The sequence below is a fragment of the Panthera pardus genome, unplaced genomic scaffold (assembly GCF_024362965.1).
Source record: "Panthera pardus isolate Hobbes unplaced genomic scaffold, ASM2436296v1 HiC_scaffold_8, whole genome shotgun sequence".
NCBI classification, from domain to species: Eukaryota; Metazoa; Chordata; class Mammalia; order Carnivora; family Felidae; genus Panthera; species Panthera pardus.
In genome coordinates, this window is record NW_026527013.1 from 125,692,081 (window position 1) to 125,715,289 (window position 23,209).

General features: G+C 39.3%; 1 protein-coding gene and 1 long non-coding RNA gene across 4 annotated transcripts in view; one reads left to right on the forward strand and one right to left on the reverse strand.

Annotated features, from left to right (window-relative positions):
• Positions 1-1,413: 1,413 nt before the first annotated feature.
• The window catches only part of LOC128775660 (uncharacterized), a 36,286-nt gene continuing 14,490 nt past the window's right edge, over positions 1,414-23,209 (reverse strand). The window contains exon 2 of the long non-coding RNA XR_008420565.1: positions 1,414-4,172. This is a non-coding gene — a long non-coding RNA (uncharacterized LOC128775660). The remainder of the gene's footprint in view (positions 4,173-23,209) is intronic.
• Positions 3,961-23,209, forward strand: part of SEPTIN7 (septin 7) — a 118,162-nt gene continuing 98,913 nt past the window's right edge. The window contains exon 1 of one of the 3 annotated variants that reach the window (XM_019418149.2): positions 3,961-4,166. In XM_019418149.2, the coding sequence (XP_019273694.1) occupies positions 4,106-4,166 (61 nt within the window). In that variant the 5' untranslated portion in view covers positions 3,961-4,105. Of the gene's footprint in view, positions 4,167-4,251; positions 4,297-5,935; positions 5,963-23,209 lie in introns of those variants that run through there. The other 2 variants (XM_053898156.1, XM_053898158.1) reach the window with 2 other exon arrangements.

Consider the following 23,209-nt stretch of genomic DNA (forward strand, 5'->3'; position numbering starts at 1 on the left):
CTCTCCCTCCTCTTTCTGCCCCTCCCCTACTCATGTGCTCTCTCTCTCTCTCTTAAAAATAAATAAATGAACTTTAACTAAAACAATAGAACTACCATATGATCCAGTAATTCCACTACTGGGTATTTTCCCAAAGAATATGAAAACACTAATTTGAAAACGTTTTTCAAATTTATATTTATTGCACCATTATTTACAATAGCCAAATTATGGAAGCAGCCCAAATGTCCATCAATACATGAATGGATAAAGAAGATATGGCATAGGGGTGCCTGGGTGACTCAGTTGGTTAAGTGTCTGACTCCAGCTCAGGTCATGATCTCATGGTTCATGAGTTCGAGCCCCATATCAGGCTCTGTGCTGATGGCTCAAAGCCTGGAGCCTGCTTCGGATTCTGTGTCTCCCTCTCTCTCCGCCTCTCCCCACTCACACTCTATCTCTCTGTCTCTCAAAAATAAATAAACATTAGAAAAAAAAGATGTGGCATATGCACACATTGGGATATTACTCGGCCATTAAGAATGAGATATTGCTATTTGCAACAACATGGATGGGATCTAGAGAGTATAATACAAAGTGAAATAAGAAGTTAGAGAAAGACAAGTAGTACATGACTTCACTCATATGTGGAATTTAAGAAACAAAACAAATGAAGAAAAAAGAGATAAACCAAAAAACAGACTCTTAACAAACTGATAGTTACCAGAGGGGTAGGGGGTAGGGAATGGGTGAAATACATAAAGAGGATTAAGAGCACACTTATGATGATCCCTGAGTAATGTATAGAACTGATCAAACACCATATAGTACACATGAAATTAATATAACACTGTATGTTAATTATACTGGAACTAACATTTTTAAAAATTGTGTGGAAAAAAACAACAACAACAGAAAAAAGGGTCCCCTGAATTGAATAAAGAAGTTGTTAGTGACCCTGTTGAGAATTTCAGTGGAGCAGTAGGGACAAAACTCAGAAGCATATTGAATAAATAATTCATTGAGTGAAGTTCCTGGGAAGGTAGGAGACAGAATCCAGAGAATAGGCATGAAGAGAGAGGATATGTGTAGAAATGTGTGCTTCAGGTTTGAGGGACACCTGATCTCTTGTGATGTTTGTAAAGGATGAGTGTGGATGCAGGTAGGCTTCTGAATATGGGAGTAGAAAGTCATTGGATTTTCTCTCTGATGGGCTTTATTTTTTGCTGATAATAAATGAGGGTGATGATTTGAAAACAATGGAGAAAATCTAAGTGGTTCTTGTGGAAAAAGAGGGCTAACTAAGGAAGCAAGTATTGTTTGGCAAAGTTGAAGGCTCGTTTGAGGTTGGACACTGTAAATATGTAGCGAAAACAATCTCTACAGTCTATCCAGAGTTTCAGATCAGTTTTTAAAAGATGATTCTGAATCAGGTTAAGGTCTAGACTACATTTTATTAACAAATGTAATACTGTGGACAGTGCAGTAGAGATTATAAAACTATTATAATAATTCTCTTACTCTCTCCACCCCCAACATAAGATTCATAATATATATGTGTGCACATGCATGCACATACACACACAATTTATAACACTATTAGAACTCCTTATGGACAAAATTCCATAGGTTGTCATCATCTCATTGCCTATATAGTCTTCCACATAATTTTCAATGGAAAGTAGTGAAGCTATCATTGCATGGGGTGCAGTTTGTAGGAGAGCATGAACAAACCTCAGGCAAACTACTTATTATTTATATAGAGAACTTATCCACTTTCAGAGAGCAAAATAACAAAATTTCATTTCCATTAAGAGACCCCCCCCCAAATAAATATATCAATAGAGATGGGAAGCAAAGACTTTCTTTGTTATAGACTGTTAGATTATATTAAACAAGATAATTTTATATTTTAAAATGAGCTGTATATAATAAATAACATTTACTAAGTATTTACTATGGACTGGGCATATTTAACTTTCACAAAAACCCAATTAGGTAAGTATTATTCCCATTTATAGCGGAGGGAACTAGATTACATAAAGGTTAAGTAACCTGTCCTTGGGTATATCCATAGTAAATGGTAGCATGGAGATTAGAAGCCAGGCAGTCCGTCTTCAGAGGCCACAGGTTTAAACTTCCAGCAATACTTAGTTCCTTTTCAAAGTAGAAATTTAATGAAATTTCCCCAACTAAAATGCCCTTTTGAAGTTTCAGAAAATTAACACAATGATTGGTTGGGCAGATGAGTTGTTAACAGACGTTATGAGCAATTCAGTACAAGTGGAGGCTGAGGAAACAGTAGATGTCAAGACACAAAATAAGGTGTTTCTTTGGATAAAATTTCCTTCATAAAAAAAGACTTGGAAACATTTCAAGTATACAGAAGAGTGCAGAAACCAGTTACAATTTAATACTCGTGTATCCTTCACCTAAGCTTTAAGGTTTTGCCACACTTTCAACAGATTACCTTTGGCAGAAAATAAAACATTATAGATAAGAGTGAATCCTCCCTGTTAAATTCCCTTCTCTTCTTCTCAGGAACTAACCACTATTCTGAATACATCTATCATTTCCCTACATGATTTTCCCAATTTGATCTCAGTTTTTTGTTTTTAAACTTTTCTGACGTACCATATAAATCTTTCTGCAACTTGCTTTTTTGGGTCAACATTATGTTAATGAACTTTAAATGAACACCAGTAGCATTGGTTTATTAATTTCCATTTTTTAATATTCCGTGTATGTCAGTTTGCCCAATAATGCAACTTATTCATCCATTCTCCTGTAAGTCGACATTTAAATTGTTGCACTAAAAAAGCAATGCTGCTATGAACATTCTTGCGCGGGTTCAGGATAATTATATATTACATACGTATTCTGTATTATGTAATATTCTATATTAAATGTATATGAATCCTTAACATACAATTTAACAGGAAAGATAATGTTCATGAACTCTACAGCGAAGACAGACATTAGTTTTCAAGAAAGGTACAAACGACCATAGGCTGTTCTGGGCAAAGTGAGACTACTTTGACTACTAAGCATTTGGCGGCAGGCTCCAGTGACCAAACGACATTCATTGCTACAGTATGAAACTACACACTTTTAGTACTTAATTACTCTTCATCTGTCGCCTAATAGCTTCCCGCGTGTTCATTCATTTCCTTAATCGGAGTGGAGCTCCACCAGGGCGAATCGGTAACCAACAAGGTGAGCTAACACGAGTGTAACTGTGGGGAGTCCGCAGCGGAAGCTGCAGCACGCGACCTCTTCGCCATGCCAGGCCACCAGAAAGTGACAGCGCCAAGGGAATGTGGGGGCAACCAGGACCTAATCTCGCTTTCCACCCCGAGAGTCCCGGAAGCTAGGACACGGGGATGGATGAAGACACAGACACCTGCCTCGAAGTGTCTCTCCACTCGCACCCACAATGCCGCCAGGTCGTTATCTGGGAGTGGAGGCTTGGACGCGGCTCCCGCCCCAAGCGCAGATTCCCAATCTGGCCTCTTCCAGGGGTGCCTCTTTGCCTTACGCCAACTCCGTAAGAAGGCCCTAAGGCCAACCAGGCGGCTTCCGCAGCTCCAAAACCTGACGTGAAATTGAGCGGGGCGGCACTGACAGAGGCCATCTTTAAATCGGGCAAAACCCCACCCTCGCAGCCCACCGGTCACTCCCTCTCATCGTCCCCGGGCTTTTCACCGAGAAACGTAACGCAGTTTAACCTCAGAAGCAGTGTTGCAGGAACACGCACAGAGGCCCGACTATCCACGACCCTGGAGGTGCCAAATCCCGCCAATTTAAACATGGCGGCTAAACTTGAGCAGCAAAAGAGCAGTGATGCCAATGAAGTCATGTTCGAAATGGAGAGAGGCGGCGGGGAGATGAGGGAGTACTCTCGCGAGATCGAAACTGGCGTCGGCTAGGCCCGGAAGCCTGTCTGAAGGGGCGGGGGCGGAGGAGGGAGCGGGATTCGGGCGAGAGCCAGTGGTGGAGTCCGCCCGCTGTCGCCTGCGTAAGCGGGGCAGCGACGCCGGGCGGCTACGCCGCGGAACCGGCGTAGGCGGCTTTGGAGAATCGGCGGGCTGCGCTGCGCCCGGGCTGGTCGCGGAGGGGGGAGGGGATGTCGGTCAGTGCGAGATCCGCTGCTGCTGAGGAGAGGAGCGTCAACAGCAGCACCATGGGTGAGTCTCAGCTTTGGGCCGCCGCGACTCAGGTCGTCGGCTCCAGACTTGGGGGGGGCTCTGCGGCCGCCAGACCGAACTGGGGTAACGCCCTGAGGCGATGCAGGGAGCAGCGGCCGGAGGAGGTGGGGTGGGCCGACTGCGGGCCCGGGGCGCGGCGACGGCGCGCCCGGGGGGAGGGGAGAAAGCGGCGGTGACAGTTTGAATTGAATGTGAAGAGAGCCGAGGCGGCGGTATTTCCTGTGCCGCGGCGGGCGGGCCAGGGGAGCCGGGAGACGTGAGCCGCGGCCTCACTCGCCCCGCCAGAGCGGGGTCGTCTTCGCCTGGCCCGCCGGCTTCCCGCGGCCCTGTTTCCTCCCGTTGGCGGCCGCTGCACCCGCGGCGGAGCTCCCCTCGTGGGGGAGTGGGGCTGGCGAGGAGGGTGGGGACGTGTGTGCGCGCCCCGGTGAGGGTGCTGTGTGGGCCGGCCCGGGAGGGCGGCGGCGGGGAGGGAGGAAGAAGGATGCACCAGGCTGAAGCTGCGGTGGAGGCGGCGGCGGCTGCAGAGGCTCCAGCAACCGCGTCGCCTCCTCGCTCCTCCTTCTCGTCTCTCGGGGTTTCCTTTCCCCAGGCGCGGCCCCGAAGGCCAGTGGATGGCGGGCGAGGCTTGAGTGCGGAGGCTAAGGAGTCTGGTTTGGACCTAATTTTTAGGAAAAAGGGGAAAAGAACGCCAGGGAAGGGCGCCCCCCCGAGGAGTGGGAAGGGTGGGAAGGGTCGCTGGAGAAGGGAGGGGAGTTGGAAATACTGGTGATGTTTAAGAAAATTGATTTTTGAAAATATTTCACTGTTCTTAGTTATTCTCTTCAGAAACCCTTTCATTTCCTTTCCTCCCCAACGTATTGGAAAAAGAACAAGGCCATTTCATTCACATTTTCCACTCCTGAGTTCCATTCCATGCTGTGTGTATAGTAGGAAATAAGCAACTGAGATTTTTCTAATACGTTTCCATTTGCTAAGTTACATTTTGAAAGTGTCCTGTTTCAAACCTGGGTGTTTTGTTTTTCTTTTCTGTTTTTTTGTTTTGTTTTGTTTTTGTAGTGTAGGGAAGGAATTTGTGACGTCCAGGTGTTCGCTTGGTTACTGAAATAACTTACTTTTGCGAATTTATGGTTATAGTTAAACTTTAAGATTTCTTTTGGCTTTATTATTTTGATGTAATGTAAGAATACCTTTCTGAGTGCCCTTGAGTTCATCTCCCTCTCACCAAGTATATAAGCAAGTTGAGGAGGAAACTTTTTAGGCATCAAGTGTACAGGTATGGACGAAATTTATGATCTTGATAGACTGCAGGATGGTGCCTTAGCAGGATAAAAACAATTACTAAGCTAGTTACTGCTGCCTGGAACCCTATTCCTCCCAAATAGCTAGTGAAGGGGCAGCAGGGAGGGTAGGAAACAATCTTTCATCCCACCCAGCTGTTCAGTGGGTGGGGCTAGAGGAGATGGGGTTGAGCGGAGCTATGAAATAAATGTGAAAGCTACATAGATGGTTTGTATGATAGCATTGTGTCCTTCTGTGGTGGGACAACATGGTGGAGCCAGGTCCTGTTAATACAGTTCTTAAAAATACCGCATACCCTCTGAGGCTTACAGACTTGAAGCTCATAACTGGTGATGGAGATTTGTTTTATGTTTATGTCAAGTAGATTTTAATTTACAGAAAGGGCATTATATTTTTGTAATTTGGTTAAGAATTTTTGGTTTCTGGTTTTGATTTGGAGATAAGGCATTCAGTGCATTAACTACATGAAACGTAGGGTTATCGATAGATTATGTTTCAAAAGTTTTTGTATTTGTGCATTTTCCCATAGAAATACGTAAGTCTATGCCACAACTTCTGAGCCAGCCTAACACAAGGTAGGACTCCTGACACGTTAGAGCAATTGTAATGGGTTAATGACAGCACACACACGTAGGTAGGTAGGAGGAAGAGTTAGATCTGTGGTTTCCAAGGTCTCAATAATGGGGGGTGGTCAGATGACAAGACCAGTCAGAGTGAAGATAGTGAAGAGCAGGTTGGTTTCAGACTTTGTGTAATTTGATAATATATATATTCAGTATATATTCTATTCTGGGATTTGCCAGTGAAATATTTTGTGACAACTACCAGCTGAAAACCATGTTTTACATTTTGAGCTAATAAGCTCTCTTCAATTTTTGACAAGAGTTTGAAAGTTTTTGACTTTAAGTTATGTATTTTACTAAATTTTGAGACAAAACCTTGTGTGTGTGTGTGTGTGTGTGTGTGTGTGTGTGTGTGTGTGTGTGTTTTCCCCATAACTAAATTTGGACTGTAAATGATATTACATTTATTGTACCATGACACTGATGTAGGAAAAAAATGTGTTTTTGAGTAGAATTTTAAGGTAGCATGATTATGGGTTGGGCTTGCCAGATGAGAGCATACTGTTAGAGACTGTTGGTCTCTATAAGCAGTGTTTTGCAGACTGCAGGTTGAGGCCTATTAATGGGTCTTGAAATCCATTTTGTGGATTTCTACTAATAATTTTTAAAAAATGAAAAGAGTTGCAATTAGTATGGATTTTGGGGGTGTTAATTTTTTTTATACATATTGTACATTAGGTTGGGTTATAACATTTTTATTAAGAATTGTCAAGGGGCACCTGGATGGCTCAGTCGGTTAAGCGTCCGACTTGGGCTCAGGTCATGATCTCACCGTTCATGAGTTCAAGCCCTGCATCTGGCTCTGTGCTGATAGCTCAGAGCCTGGAGCCTGCTTCTGATTCTGTCTCTCTCTCTCTATCTTCCCCTCCCCTGCTCACGCCCTGTCTCTGTCTGTCTCTCAAAAATGAATAAAAACATAAAAAATTTTTTTTAATTAGAAAAAATTGTGGAAAAAAATTAGGAAAGCACATGGAGGATGTGTAGTATGGATGAGTCAAGTCGAAGGTCTTTAAACATTATGGCAGAGTGTGGAGGTCTTGGTCTGAGAAGGGAAGACTTTAAATGCTATTAAGTCCTTGTGGCTTTTTCTTATTTTGGATTCATTTATTCTGTACTCTATACATGGAGTGTGGTTAGAGAGATCTGGGACCTCCTGCTCCTTGAGAGGATGTCCTCTCTCAGAGCCGGATAGAAACCAGGATGGGTCCCAAAAGAAGATATTATCCTTTAGTGACTGCTCTAGGCCTTAGGGAGAAATATACATATTGTTTTGTCCATTTGCATTATCAGAAATCAAGAGAGCCAAGTTTGAGTGTGAGCCTGGGGAAAGGAGCCAAGGAGGCAGTTTGGTTTGCTTTCAGTGTTGAAAGCTTTGGGCCAGACATAAAGTCCTTTTGATTTGTGCCTAGTGCAGTCCAGCTCTCCAGAGGTAGGGACTACATATAGGGATTTGAGTTCAAAGTAATAACAACAGAGAAATATAGTGTAATGATTAAGTGTGTGGGCTTTGGTGTCAGGCAGACATGGGTTTAAATCCTGGCGTTGCCACTTACTAGGTATATCAGTTAAGATATGGTTAGATTAGTGTTTTTCAAACTGATGAATGACCTTTTCTTTCTTTCCTTTTAAAATTTCCAGTCCCCTATTGACTAATATCATTGTGAAAAGTACAGCAAAATTTTTTAAAATGAAGATGAAATAAAAAGGGGAAGTACAAGTCCCAATTTTTTATTCAACCCAACAGACATAAAATTATTCTGCTATAAAAATTTCCCTTTCTGTCCTCCCAGTTTCTATACTTCTCTGATGTAAACTGATAAACAGTTCAGACTGGCTCACTGGTCCACAGACCATACTTTGAAGAGCCCTCGATTGGACCAGGTTGCTATAATAAATAGCCCTAAAAGTCTTTGTGAAGGTAGCCAAAGATGAGGTTTTGCTTGTCATTCTAAAGTTTATGTACCTTATTTTAGGCAAGTGTTTCTTTTTTTTTCTTTGATGTTTATTTATTTTTTATTTTTTTTTAACGTTTATTCACTTTTTTGAGAGACAGAGAGAGAGCATGAATGGGAAAGGGGCGGAGAGAGGGAGACACAGAATCCGAAGCAGGCTCCAGGCTCTGCGCTGTCAGCACAGAGCCTGACGCAGGGCTTGAATTCACGAACTGCAAGATCATGACCTGAGCCGAGTCAGACGCTCAACCGACTGAGCCACCTAGGCGCCCCTGTGTTTATTATTTTTGAGATAGAATGTGCATGTGCAAGCAGGGAAGGGGCAGAGAGAGAGAGGGAGACAGGATCCAAAGCAGGCTGTGCACTGACAGCAGAGAGCCCAGTGTGGGGCTCAGACTCACAGACTGTGAGATCATGACCTGAGCTGAAGTCAGACACTTAGCTGACTGAGCCACCCACGTGCCCCTAGGCAAGTGTTTCTTAACTTCAAAAGTGCTTGCAGGCTGAGGAGAGTAAATAAGCATCCCTTGAGGTTGGGGAGTAAAGCCTGAAGCTACTCCTGCTCACATTGTTTTGAATTTTTAAAAAATTTATTCATGTGACATTTGCATTTTGTTTGCTTTATATGCAGTGGTAAAGAGGATTTCTCTCTCCTTACCCACCAATCTGGAAGTAAAAATGGACTCTCCTGACTCTCCTGAAGAGGTCACATGTTTAATCTCTTCTGTTTACCTCTGGGGCCACAACTGAGTTCATTTGAGAGGCAAGGCTCCAGGTCAGAATTTCACATTGGCACTGTTGTAATTTAGAGTTTTATACTTCTTTGTTTGGGGGACTGTCCTGTGCATTGTACAGTGTTTACCAGCATCCCTGTGCACTGCCCACTAGATGCCAATACCACTTCCCCAGTTGTGACCAAAAAATGTTGCAGACCTTGCCAAATGTCACAGGGTAGGGGGGGAGAATGACCCCAGATTGAGAACCACTGAACGAGGTTGATGGAGAAGCCATTGAGGGATTATAGGAGATGGAGAAGGAAGAAGTCTTTCTTAGCTATCTAGTCCATAATTATTCCTTGTAGATCTTTCACCATAGGAATTAGGATCTTACATTAGGGATCAGAATCACCTAGGGTGAGGGTCAGCCACAGCCCCTTGTTAAAAATGCACGGACACCTGAGTGACTCAGTTGGTTGGGTGTCTTCGGCTCAGGTCGTGATCTCACAGTTTGTGAGTTTGAGCCCCACATTGGGCCCTGTGCTGACAGCTTAGAGCGTGGAGCCTGCTTCTGATTCTGTGTCTCCCTCTCCCTCTGCCCCTCCCCTGCTTGCGCTCTGTATCAAAAATAAATAAACATTAAAAATAAATTTATTAAAAAAATGCAGATTGACTGGTTCCCACCACAGACCCAGTGATCCACATCTCTAAGAGGGGCCCAAGAATCTGCACTTTTAAATGTTTTCTGAACTAAGTAACTTTATTGAGGTATAGGTTTCATACAATAAAATGCACAGATTTTAAGTGTTCAATGAATTTTGGTAAATATATACACCTTGTGGCTTTTATTCCAGTCAAGATGAAGAACATTTGCATCACCCCAGAGTTTTTCTTTTTCTTAATGTTTATTATTTTTGAGAGCAAGAAAGAGCGTGAGCGGGGAGGGGCAGAGAGAGAGGGAGACACAGAATCTGAAGCAGGCTTCAAGCTCTGAGCTGTCAGTACAGAGCTTGACATGGGGCTCAAACTCATGAACTGCGAGATCATGACCTGAGCTGAAGTTGGACACCCAACTGACCGAGCCACCCAGGTGTTCCACCCCAGAGTTTCTTATGCCCCTGTGCAGTTATTCTCTACTGCTCGGTGTAATCACTGATCTGATTTCTAATATGCATAGGTGAATTAAAAAAATTTTTTTTAAAGAAATAGCTTTAATGAGATATAATTCGTATGCAGTGGATTCATTTAAAGTGGTTTTTCTCAGTATTTTTTTAAAGTCTTTTCCCCCTAACTTTTTTTTTTTATTTTTATTTTTTAACCTTTATTTATTTTTGAGACAGAGGGAGACAGAGCATGAATGGGGGAGGGTCAGAGAGAGGGAAGACACAGAATCTGAAACAGGCTCCAGGCTCTGAGCTGTCAGCACAGAGCCCGACGTGGGGCTTGAACTCACGGACTGCGAGATCACGACCTGAGCCACCCAGGCGCCCCTCCCCCTAACTTCTTTATTGTGAAAGGTTTGAAATGTGAAGAAAACATGAAACAATAGTAAAATGATCATCTTAGTACTTTTAAAAGCATATAGATCGTGGTAGTCTTCTGGAGTTTCATAAACCGTAGGCCTGGCATAAGGCCCTGACTGTTTTTTGGAAAAATTAAAACCATTTTTTTCCAGTTTTACTTTCTTTGTAAAATATATTTGAAATATTCCTGCAGTGGCAGTTTGGGAGTTTTGTGAACTTTGTTGGTGTAACAAATACTTGACTGCCAACATGTGTCAGGCACTGCAAAATAGTAGCAATCAAGAAAGCTATGACCCATAGCCTTATAGATTTTACATAGTATTTTGTTCTCATTTCTGAAAATGCTTTTCATTCTTTGGAGGAGTTTGTATTTGTGAAATAGGTAATACAATCACTTGGTTAAAAATTCAAAAGGTTGAAAAGAGCTATGTAGTGAAATCTTTCTACTCCTATCCCTAAGTAACCCAGTTTCCTACTCCTAAGGCAACCTATTTAAGTTACTCGTTTTTTCTTCTAAAGTTGGTGACATACACAAGCAAAAAACATGTTCCTACCTTTGTCACCCATGGTAACATCAGACACACATTCTTCCTCACCTTTTAATTTTTCCCACTTAGTGTATTTTAGGTTATTCCATATCAGTGTATGAAGATCATTCTTATTCTTTTATACAGCTATATAATTCCATTATATGGATAGGCTGTGATTTAACATGTCCCTTTCTGATAAGACATTCATTTTCAGTATTTTGCTATTATAAACCATAACGTGAGTTACTTGAGACATTGATTATTTCACATTTGTTAGTATCTCAGAGCTGTTGAACCCTTTGACATGAGACATTATCAGCTAAAGTGGTAGTATTGATGTTAAGTCATTACGAGCCTAGTACTTCAACACTCAAATTCATTCAACAAACAAACACATCTTGTGCTATGTGGTGTGCACTGGGGATACTGAGTTAAATGCTGCGACAGTAGAAATTGAAGGCATGGTGATTAAGAGCTTAGGTTCTGGAGTCAGACCTGGATTCACATTTCTAAAGCTCAGCTGAACCTTGGACAAATAACAGAATTTTTTTGTTTCCTTCTTTGTAAAGTGGTAATCATAAAGTTACTGGATAATTAAATGAGAATTAAATGAGATAATAACGTCTCAAGTCCTTAGCCTCGCATATTGAGCAGATGTTAGCTTAAAAAAAAAAAAACAACTTACCAAACTATATGGCAATTGACTATATACTTTTCTGCCTTCATTTTTAAGTTTCTTAAAGTCAAGGACTGTGTTTTGTTCACTTTTGTATTCCCTACCTGGCATTTACTTAGTAAATCATTTATGCTGTGATTTACAAATTTGTAGAGTATACAGTGAAAGTACAGAGCAAGATACCCTTTCTAAATTGGAAAAGGTAAATCTTTAAAGGTAGAAAGGAGTAATTAGGCAGAGGAGGAGGAAGGATACTTTAGGCTGAGAAGTCATGGTAGTTTATGAGATAAGCAGAGATCTGGTGTTCTGTGCTGAAGGTTAAAAATATCTTTTTTATTGAAGGATTTTAAAAGGGAAAGAATGGTAACCATGAGCATCATGATGATAATTCCAGTAGGGATAGATAGAACACCGAGGTGGGGCCAGCAAATTGTGGGAGGTCCAGGACTAAAAGATAAAGGACAGAACTAGAGTAGTGGCAAAGAGCATGAAGTGTAGGATATGGTTGCATGGTATGTGAAAGGATATAAGTGGGGAGTAATGAATCCAGAGTATCTGAGCTTGAGTAAATGGTTGATTAGTAGGTATCCTATCTGGAAATACATAATTTAAAACATGAAAGTGAGAGGCCTGGAAAACATTTAAGTATGCATGTCTGGCAGTCTCAATACTAGGAGAGACCTCTAGGATGGAAAAGATTATGGTGAATTTATTTGTGCTTTGAATTTTTACATTTACTAACTGAATCTACCATATTGAACAAAAGCTGTACTGTAAGTTTGGTCAGTAAATTTGTTGGTAATATGTTTTTTTAAGACTTAGTAATTGTGGTTTGGTGAGCAGAGTTGAAGGAAATTGGAATAACATCATTTGTGTGAAATTTCAGTGTCCTTCAAAGTTAGACCGAGGTTACCAATTTCTTAAGTAGTGCTAAGATACTATTTAAAATTTTAACAGATACGTTTTATAGCAGTAGTTGTTACACACTGAGGGTCATGCTGGTAGCTCTTCACACGAATAACATTTTTTATCTTTATATGTTCAAGTTGTCCATTGAGATTGTAATTGAAGTGCTTTTTTTTTCTTTTTGAGGAAGATTATGGTATGTATTGTTAACTTTAGAGACTACTGTAAATACTTTGGATGAGATCATTATTTTTGTAAGAGGACGTAACATCTATTGAAGTGCTTTCTGTTTATACTATTATTTAAGCAATCAGGGTAATTAATACCTGATTTGTTACATGTAGCAAATGAATATATTTTAGTAATGAATATATCTTCAAATGTCAACACTTTAAACCATTTTTAATTTTAAAAAGTGTAACAGATATACTTAGTTGCTTTTATGATTAATTTAAACAAATTAACCAGGAGGGGGAAAAAGTCATTAAATTATTTCAATCACTGAAAGTTAATTTGTGTTCTTTCTTAATTACATATTTTTTTTCATGGTTGTAATTAGTGGTGTATTAGTGGTTAGTGGTTCTTAACCCTGGTCAGGCATTGAAAATCTTTCCAGTGCTTAGCACACTCAGAAGCCTATTAATTCACTAAGTATCAGGTGGGCCCCAGAAATCTGCATTTTAAGTATTTCAGGTAATTTTGATGAATAGTCAGAGCTGATAACCTCTGATGTGAATTATATAGTATGAGGCAATATATGTAAAAGTACTACTCTAAACTCTTAAATTTTATTACAAAGTCATGGTATTATTCACTTAATATTTAATATAGTTTTTGGTGTATTAATCTATATGCAGATTATTTTAATGTGTACATAGTGTTCCAATGTTGATATCCTAATTTGCATAGCCATTTCATTATTTTGAGGCATTTTTCAGTTTCCATATTTTAGATTTGTAAGTGGTATTTTAAAAAATATCTTTAAACAAACTTTTTCTGCCTTCCCTTGTTATTTTCCTAGGGTCCTAGGGTATTTGTTAGTTTAGCACCTTAAACTGGTTTTCATTTACATTTCTTATATTACTAAAGAGAGATATTTAAACTGATTAGCTTCCCTACTTTCAGTAGAATATACCGAACTTGTTAAAATCACCATCAGGAATATTTGGGTTTATGCTGTGACTTATGGGGCTATTGAATAATGCATTATGTGAATCATTTTTGTTTTATCTTTTTTGTTTTTATTTTTAATGTTTTATTTATTTTTGAGAGAGAGAGAGAGAGCATGAGTGGGGAGGGCCGCGGGGGGGTGGGGGTGGGGTTGGGGACACAGAATCTGAAGCAGGCTCCGGGCTCCGAGCTGTCAGCACAGAACTCCATGCGTGGCTAGCACCACTCACCAACTGTGAGATCATGACCTGAGCCGAAGTCGAATGCTTAACCGACTGACCCACCCAGGCGCCCCAGTCTGTCCTTGAAGTTTGTAGCTATCTAGTTTGCTGTTACAAATCTGTGTTTTAGTTGCTCAGTTTTTATTTCTCGGTTTATTTCTTTATTGAAAGTCTGCTATCAAGTATTGAGTTAGATTTCCATTTCTGGTTCCTAGTTATGTTCCTATAGGATTGATAGCTGAGTGAAAAGGAAATACATTTGAGTAGAAATGATTCTTCCATGGATGTGTAAAAAATAATGTGCAAATAGAAAAGGACTGCAAACATTCTTCATATGGTCACTGTATAATTTGCAAAGACTCTAATTGCTCAGAAGGCAGGATGGCTTGATGTCTGTTTTCTCGTTCCTGAGAAGTGAATGAGGTGAACATTTCTGTAGTGTAAATCTGGAAACATGAGAACTTGGCATGAAGGGATGAAACTAGTGATCCTAGATAGAACTAGGATCTTGTCTTAGGATTTGTATAAGAATATAAAAGTCATAATTAGAAATAGGAGTTACTTTATGAGATGCTTAATTCAGTTGTGTGCTAAAAAAATAACTGGAATGACTTAGCTGATAAGCAGATCCATCAAAAATACTTAAGTTTGTGTTTGACCTTGGTGCTATGCTGTTAAAAAGATGTAATTTTCTTTTCTTTTTTTGAAATCCTGGAATAATTTTAGACTTGCTGAAAAGTTGTAGCCCCTAACATTTTGGAAGTTAAATATTTGGTCAACAGGAGGAAATGCAGAAATAACACAACAAGCATACAAATGCAACATGTTGTATGAGATAAATGCACTGTCAACATTAGTGCTGGCCAGGAGTAAGGGAATAAGGGAGAAGTTTTATGCTTAATGCACACATCTTTATTGGAATCTTGTTGAAAGTTTTTAGGAGGGCTGGGGGGAGATTCTTTTGCTCTTTTTTTTTTTTTTAAAGTTTCTTCTTATTTTTGAGAGAGACCCTGCATATGCAAACAGGGGAGGGGCAGAGAGAGAAAGAATCCCAAGCAGGTTCCATGTTGTCAGCACAGAGCCTGACACAGGGCTTGATCCCAGAACCCTGACATCATGACCTGAGCCTAAGCCAGGAATTGGACACTTGACTGGCTGAGCCACCCAGGCGCCCCTCCATTGTTTTTTAATTGAAGGATGGGTGTTCTAAGTATAGTCGGTCATTAGTGGATTCCATTTAACAGATCATCAGCAAGATTCTTATTCCCTACTTTAGGCTTAGGCCCAGGTATCTGTTTTTATCAAGCTCCCCAGATGCTTCAGTTTACAGCCAAGTTTAGAAATCACTTACTTGTAACATAAAAGTCCAGAGACTTTAATAATAGCTGTCATCTATTGCACAACCACTATAATAACTATCATTTATTATACTTATTATGTGTGAGGTGCCAAATATTTCATATATACGTTACAATAACTTTATAAAGACATTATCCTGGTTTAAGGCTCAGAAAGGTTATGTAACTTACTCACCAGTGTGTAGTTCTAAGTTACAGCAGATAATGGAATTCAGGTTTCTAGCTGTATTTATACTATTACTCCCTCATTAAAAACTTAGACAATTATTTCAGGGTTTACTTGGTTGGGCTTTTTTCTTCTACTCAGATTGAGTCATATTCTTTGTATTTTTGCCCCTGCTTGTGCTGTTCTTACCTTCCTTGAAGTACCATCCATCCATTAAGGAAGGCCCAGCTCAAAACTACCTATTCAGGCAGATTTTTCCCAATTATCTAAGCCTTTGATGATCTTTCCTTTTCCTTGAACTCCTGGAAGACTACTCTTTTGGTAACAGCACAGTCAATTTTTTATGTATTATTGGTTAGTTACTGTTCCTTTTTAATATTACAGAGTTTATTGGTGGGGTAGTATGGCAGTATTGCCATGTGTGACATGCTTTTTTTTTTTTTTTAAAGTTTATTTATTTTGAGAGAGACAGCATGTGAGCAGGGGAGGGGCAGAGAGAGAGGGAGAGAGAAAATCCCAAGCAGACTCTGGGCCATCAGCATGGAGCCCTGTTAGGGTTTGATCTCATGAACTGTGAAATCGTGACCTGAGCCGAGACCAAGAGTTGGATGCTTAACCGACTGAGCCACCCAGGCGCTCCATATGGCATGCTTTTTGAGCCACCTACCGATCTCTAGCTTTATTGTGCATAGTACTGATATTGAGTAGAATATTTTTTATAATGAAATATAAATTGAAAGCCTTGGTTATGGGTTAAAATTAGAATTTGGAGTTTTGAGGTATCAAATTATTTTGGTTACTTTGGTAGCTCAATAAAGCAGGCTTTTCAGATCTTTGGTTTTAGAGTAAATTTATAAACATACAGATACATTTATCATAATTTATTGATGAATGAAACAGTAATTAATATAACTTGGTTTGCAATACAGTTTTTTTAAAAGTGTTTTCTTAGGAACTATATTACTCTGCTAGGGCTGCCATACCACAGATTGGGTGAATACCACAAATTGGGTGGCTTAAACAACAGACTTTTATTTTCTCACAGTTCTGGAGGCTGGAAGTAAGTTCAAGGTCAAGGTGCCAGTAGGTTTGGTTTCTTTTGAGGGTTCTTCCTGGCTTGCAGTCAGCTGCGTTCCCAGTATGTCTCCACATGGCCTTTCCTCTGTACACAAGTGGAGAGAGAGATATCTCAGATGTCTCTTCCTCTTTTTATAAGGACACCAGTCCTTTGTGATTTGAGGTCCTACTCTTAGGACCTTCTTTTTTTTTTTTTTTTTTTTTAACGTTTATTTATTTTTGAGACAGAGAGAGACAGAGCATGAATGGGGGAGGGTCACAGAGAGAGGGAGGCACAGAATCTGAAACAGGCTCCAGGCTCTGAGCTGTCAGCACAGAGCCTGACGTGGGGCTCAAACCCACAGACCGCGGGATCATGACCTGAGCCGAAGTCGGACGCTTAACCGACCGAGCCACCCAGGTGCCCCACTTAGGACCTTCTTTAACCTTGATTACGTCTTTATTTTTTATTAAATTTTTTTTTTTAATGTTTAGTTATTTTATTTTATTTTTTTAATTTTTTTTAACATTTATTTATTTTTGAGACAGGGAGAGACAGAGCATGAATGGGGGAGGGTCAGAGAGAGGGAGACACAGAATCTGAAACAGGCTCCGGGCTCTGAGCTGTCAGCACAGAGCCCGACGTGGGGCTCGAACTCACGGACCGCGAGATCATGACCTGAGCTGAAGTCGGCTGCTTAACCGACTGAGCCACCCAGGCGCCCCTTAATGTTTAGTTTTTGAGAAAGAGAGAGAGAGACCGAGTGTGAGCAGGTGAGGGACATAGAGAGGGAGACGGAGAATCCAAAGCAGGCTCCAGGCTCTGAGCTGTCAGCACTCGGGCTTGAACCCATGCACGGTGACATCATGACCTGAGCCAAAGTCAGATGCTTAACCAACTGAGCCACCCATGTGCCCCTTGATTACCTCTTTAAATGCCCTGTCTTCAAATGTAGGTAAGGAGTCAACACATGAACACAATTCAGTCCATAACAGGAATGGAATTTTTATTTTCCTATGTGGTGTTGTAATGTAGGTAAACGATAGAAAAATTTTTTAAAAAGATAATATTTGTGTTGATTTCATTTTATTAGGCAAGCAGTGCTATGATGAGTATCAGTGAAACATTTTATGAGTCATGGGATTAGATATTCTGACAAAAAATGGCTTTGATGTCTTTAAGAAGCTAGTTTGGGAGATACATACTAGAAATAATTTGAATTCTTTGATGAAACTGCTGTGTTATGTTCAAAGTACAGAGTTTGTGTGTATGTGTGTCGTAAGTGTGTAAGGCACAGTAGTGACTGATTAAAATGAACTAAGTTAATCCTTTGAAAATTTTGGGTATGTTTTTAATCCTTCTTGTGTTATTCCTTTGATATTTTTACAAGATCTTAGGATTGTAAGATGTATAAAGTCATTTAATTATGCAGAAAGTGCTCTCCTTTCCCCTGCAGTATACCTGTCAAGTAGCTAACTCTGCCCTGTCCAGTACTGTAACCATGAACAGAATGGCTCTTGAGCACTTGAAATGTGTCTTAGTCTGACTTGAGATTTGGTATGAGGGTACAATACACAGACGATATTGAAAAGACTTTGAAAAAAAGAATATAAAATGTCACAGTAATTTTTATATTGATCGCAGGTTAACATGTTTTGAGTATATTGAGTTAAAAATATTATTGTTACTTGTTTCTTTTTGCTTTTTAAATGTGGCTACTAGAAAATTTTAAATTGCATGTGTGGCTGTGTTGTATTTCTAATGGATAGAGCTGGTCTAGCCTGTGTTAAAAATCCACTACCTTCTTTAAAAAAAATGTTTTTTTAAATGTTCATCCATTTTTGAGAGAGAGTATGATTGGGAGAGGGGCAGAGAGAGGGAGACACAGAATCTGAAGCAGGCTCCAGTCTCCAAGCTGTCAGCACAAAGCCCAAAGCAGGGCTCAAACTCACGAACTGAGAGATCATGACCCCAGCCAAAGTTAGACGCCCACCCGACTGAGCCACCCAAGCGCCCCTAAAATCCACTACCTTCTGAGGATGCATGGTGCATCTTTGAATAGCTGTCACTATTAATTTTTTCTTCTATTTTTGTGTATATCTGAAGTCTATCTTTGATATTTGTATTCAGAAGTTCTCATTTACTCCTTGAGATCAAAAAGACAAATCTAATTTCTTTTTTTTTTTAAATTTTTTTAATGTTTATTTTTGAGAGAGACAGAGTGTGAGTGGGGGAGGGTCAGGAGAGAGGGAGACACAGAATCTGAAACAGGCTCCAGGCTCTGAGCTGTCAGCACAGAGCCTGACATGGGGCTCGAACCTACGGACCGTGAGATCATGAACTGAGCCGAAGTCAGACAACCCAACCAACTGAGCCACCCAAGCGCCCCTAGTTTCTCTTTTTAATATTACTATTAACAGTCTGGACACAACTTTCTCAGTCTTTTGTAGAGAATTTGTCTTCACTTTTTTTTTTTTTTTTTTTTTTTTGACAACGTTTGTATGACAGGGGGTTGTATCTCTCCAACCATTGTTATTACTCCCTTCTAAACTTTGTTCATTTTGTCCATATCTCTGCTGATACCAGGAACTGGGTATCATGTGATCTTAAAATTATAGATCAGAATAAATCTATCTTTTTTTCTACATGCTATATAAGTCTGTTAATGAGGCCTAAAGTTAAATTACTTTTTAGGGTGCCTTTAGTTTCTTATTGACCTATGGGCATAATGTCAACTAAGATGTTTCTGTCTTTGCTTCTTGTGCTATTGTTTTATCTTTCTTCTTCAACACTTTTTTTAAAGAGGAGATTGTTGGTTGATAGGTGAAATGTGTTCTACCTTATACTACATTTGTGGTCATGTTTTATAGTTCTGAATTAATCTGAAATTTTGTCTTCAGATTCCAGTTTGGGGTGGGGAAAAATGACATGGTTTGTATCCAAGTATTTCTATATTAATTTCGTTTAGATTTTGAGTGTGTCAGATAAAGTATTTATGTTTCTCTGCATTTATCATCCCCAGGTTTGACAAGCAAATCTTTTATGTTTTTGTGTAGAATAATGTTATCTGGGTTTAATTAAGGATGGATCCTTGTGGTGTATAATTATGCTGAAGTTGACATACATCTAGTCAGCTATTAATCCACCTTATTTTAGCATTCCAACCTTTTTTTTTCTGTCTTGCTCATGTTCACATCATGATTGAAATCTTGTGAGAATTCGCGCCTATGATTTCTTCCTTTGCAGTCTAATGAACTTGTCAGAAATGGAAAATAAAGAACATATGACTTAACCTATTAAGAAAAATCCATACTAGGGCGCCTGGGTGGCTCAATTGGTTAAGCGTCCAACTTCGGCTCAGGTCATGATCTCACAGTCCGTGAGTTCAAGCCCTGCGTCAGGCTATGTGCTGACAGCTCAGAGCCTGGAGCCTGCTTTGGATTCTGTGTCTCCAGCTCTCTCTGCCCCTCCCCTGCTCATGCTGTGTCTTTCTCTCTCCTTCAAAAATAAATAAACATTATAAAAAAGAAAAACCCGTACTGAGTTGTGGTTAACATTACTTCATTTTCTTTCTATGTGATCCTTTTGCTTTTTGTTTTAATGGAAATGCTTCAAGTTATTTAATAATAACTTGGAAGATAGAAGATTGTATGAAACCAAATTACTTCCAAGTCTAATTTGCAGAATGTCGCCTATATTAAAATTTGGATATATTTCCTTTTTGGCATTTTTTTTTTTTTTTGTAGACTTTTAAAAAAACTGTAATGATGGTGGCACATTTTGCTTGGGTAAGTCCATAGGTTAAGTCATAGATATATCTATGCTTAACTTTTAAAGAAATTGTCAAGCTATTTCCCAATATAGTTGCAACATTTTATGTGCCCATCAACAGTGTGTAAGAACTCTAGTTACTTCACATACTCAGCAACACTTGGGATGGTCACTTTTATTAATTCTAGCCATTCTAGTAGAATTGTAGAGATACCTCATTGTGATTTTAATTTGCATTTTCGTAATGACTCATGATTGTCCAGGTCTTAAGTGCTTATTTGCCAACCATAGATCTTTGGGGGTCTGTTGAAAGCTTTGGTCCATTTTTAAGTTGGGTTATTTGTCTTAATTGACTTGTATATTTTAGATACTGGTCCTTTGTTAAACTAGTCCTTTGTTTCTCATTATAGTTTTTATCCACTGTCAATAATTTTTGTTTGTCACAATTATTATTGTACAGTTAGCCCTACTATGATTTTGTTTTCATGTTACTACATTTTTAATTGGAATTCTTTTGTAAGAAACAACTATTTTGTCTCATGTTTATTTATTCAGTTATTTATTAATATTGGTATGAACAAAGGAAATTAATTTTATCAGTTTTATTGCTCAAATTGTCCTGGATTTGACCATTGGTAGCTCTTTCAGTTTGGCTCCTATTCATCCTTTCAGCATGCCTTATCAGTTTTGGGGAGCATTTCCTTACTCTCTGGTTGATCTTGTATTTTCCTACCTAAGCCCTTGAATCAATCACTTCTCCAAGGAGTCTAGTTTCTTTTTGTTTGAGAATGGTGTTTAGAAACCAACTTCCGAGCACTGAAAGTTTTCAGTGCTATTAGGATGTCATTGCTTCTAGGTGTTTCAAGCAGATAGATCTAGGAAATTGTATATTTATATATACCTAAACCTCCATATTCATATGTACCTATGTGTGTGTAAATATATGTGTGTGTGTGTATTAAAAAATGAGGAATTAGTATTGATAAACCGGTTCCAGTGCATTAACACAAGGTTCAGTCTAGCTTTTTTCTTTTCCTTATTTGTAACTCCTTTCTTCAACAGTGAAAAACCTGGCTCTCATCCACAATTTATTATGTATTTGATTCTGGTGTATTTGTAACTGTATTTTCATTACTTTATAGATATATTTGCTTACTTGACTATAGTCTTTGTGTAAGCTTTTAAACTTTAGTCTTAAACTATACAGTCAGAATATTGTTTTCTAAAATTAACTTGTGTTCTTTTCTTTCTCACCATGTTCAGTGAAGTTATGTTATTCATTTGAAATACAGTTTCATTTGTTACTGTTTCCATTTTGAGCTCTTCTCTTCTCTTTGCTCATTTGGATTATTTTTTATTGGGATATGTGAAACATTACTATGGTGTTAATAGTCAACTCTGTGATAAACAGTATGTCGAGAAGTATCTCGTGAGTATGTCTCACCTCTCATCCCTTTTACCCTATTCTCATTTCCCCTGTCACTTTCCCATCCACGTGTATGTGTAACCAGTGTCATTAGTTTCCAGTTTAGTTTCTTCCTATCTTTTTGCACAAATGAGATACATGTAAGAAAGAGATAAACAAGTTACATATGAAAGGTAGTATATTGTAGACACTGCATACCTGGTTCTCTAACAGCTTTATTAAGATACAATTCACATGTGCCACTAAAGTTCACCTCTTTATATTGTACAGTTCTGTTGTTTTGATATATTCAGAGAGTTGTGCAGGAATCCTGCTATCTACTTTTAGGACATTTTCATCAACCCCAAAAGAAACCATGTACCTATTAGCAATTACTACTGCATTTGCTTTGCTTCCCAGGTTTTGGCAACCACCGATCTATTTTCCATCTTTATAGATTTGCCTATTGTGGGCATTTCATACAAATGGAATCATACAGTACTTGGTGTTTTGCAATTAGCTTCTTTCACTTAGCATGATGCTTTCAAGATGTTGTAGCATATATTAGTACTTTGTTCCTTTTTATTTTTGAGTAATATTTCATTATATAGATAATACCACATTTTGTTCATCCATTCAAAAATTGATGGGGATTTGGGTTCTTTCTACTTTTTGGCTGTTGTGAATAAAGCTGCTGTGCATATTTAAGTACAAGTTGTGTGTGGACTTAACGCTTCCACTTCTCTTGGATGTATACCTGGGAATGGAAATGCTGGGTCATCAGGTAACTGTATGTTTAACTTTTTGAGGAACTGCCAGTCTCTGCCAAAGCATGTGGCATTTTACATTCCTGCCAGCAACATTTGAGGGCTTCCATTTCTCCACATCTCTGTCTACACTTAACATTGTTTCTCTTTTTTATTTTAACCATCTTAGGTGTGAGGTACTGTCATTGTGGTTTTAATTTGTATTTCTCTAATGGCTCATGATATTAAGCATCTTTTTTGAGTGCTTATTGGCGACTTGTATATCTTCTTTGGAAGAATGTCTTTTTGAGTGCTTTACCCAATTTTTAATCAGGTTGTCTTTTTATTTTTTTTATTATTAAGAAACCATTCCTAATTCAAGGTCATGAAGATTTATGACTGTTTTCTTCTAAGAGTTTTATGTATCTTGATCTTACATTTAGGTCTTTGATCCATTTTAGTTTTTAAAAAATGTTTATTTATTTTGAGGGGGGAGGGGTGGGAGATGAGAGAGAGAATCCTAAGCAGGCTCTGCACTGTCAGCGCAGAGCCCAGTGCAGGGCTCAGTCCCATCAACTGCAAGATCATGATCTGAGCCAAAATCTAGAGTCAGATGCTTAACTGATTGAGCCACCCAGGCTCCCCTGATCCATTTTGAATTAACTTTTGTATGTGGTGTGAGGTGGGTATCCAGTTTCATTCTTTTGTATGTGAATATCCAGTAGTCCTAGTAGCATCTTTTGTTGAAAAAACTGTTCTTTCTCCATTAAGTTGCCTTAGCAACTTGTAGAAGAATAGTTGACCAAAAATGTAAGAGTGTATTTCTGGACTGTCGCTTGTAGTCCATTGACTTGTGCGCCTGTCCTTATAGTTGTACCATGCTGTTTTGATGACTATAACCAT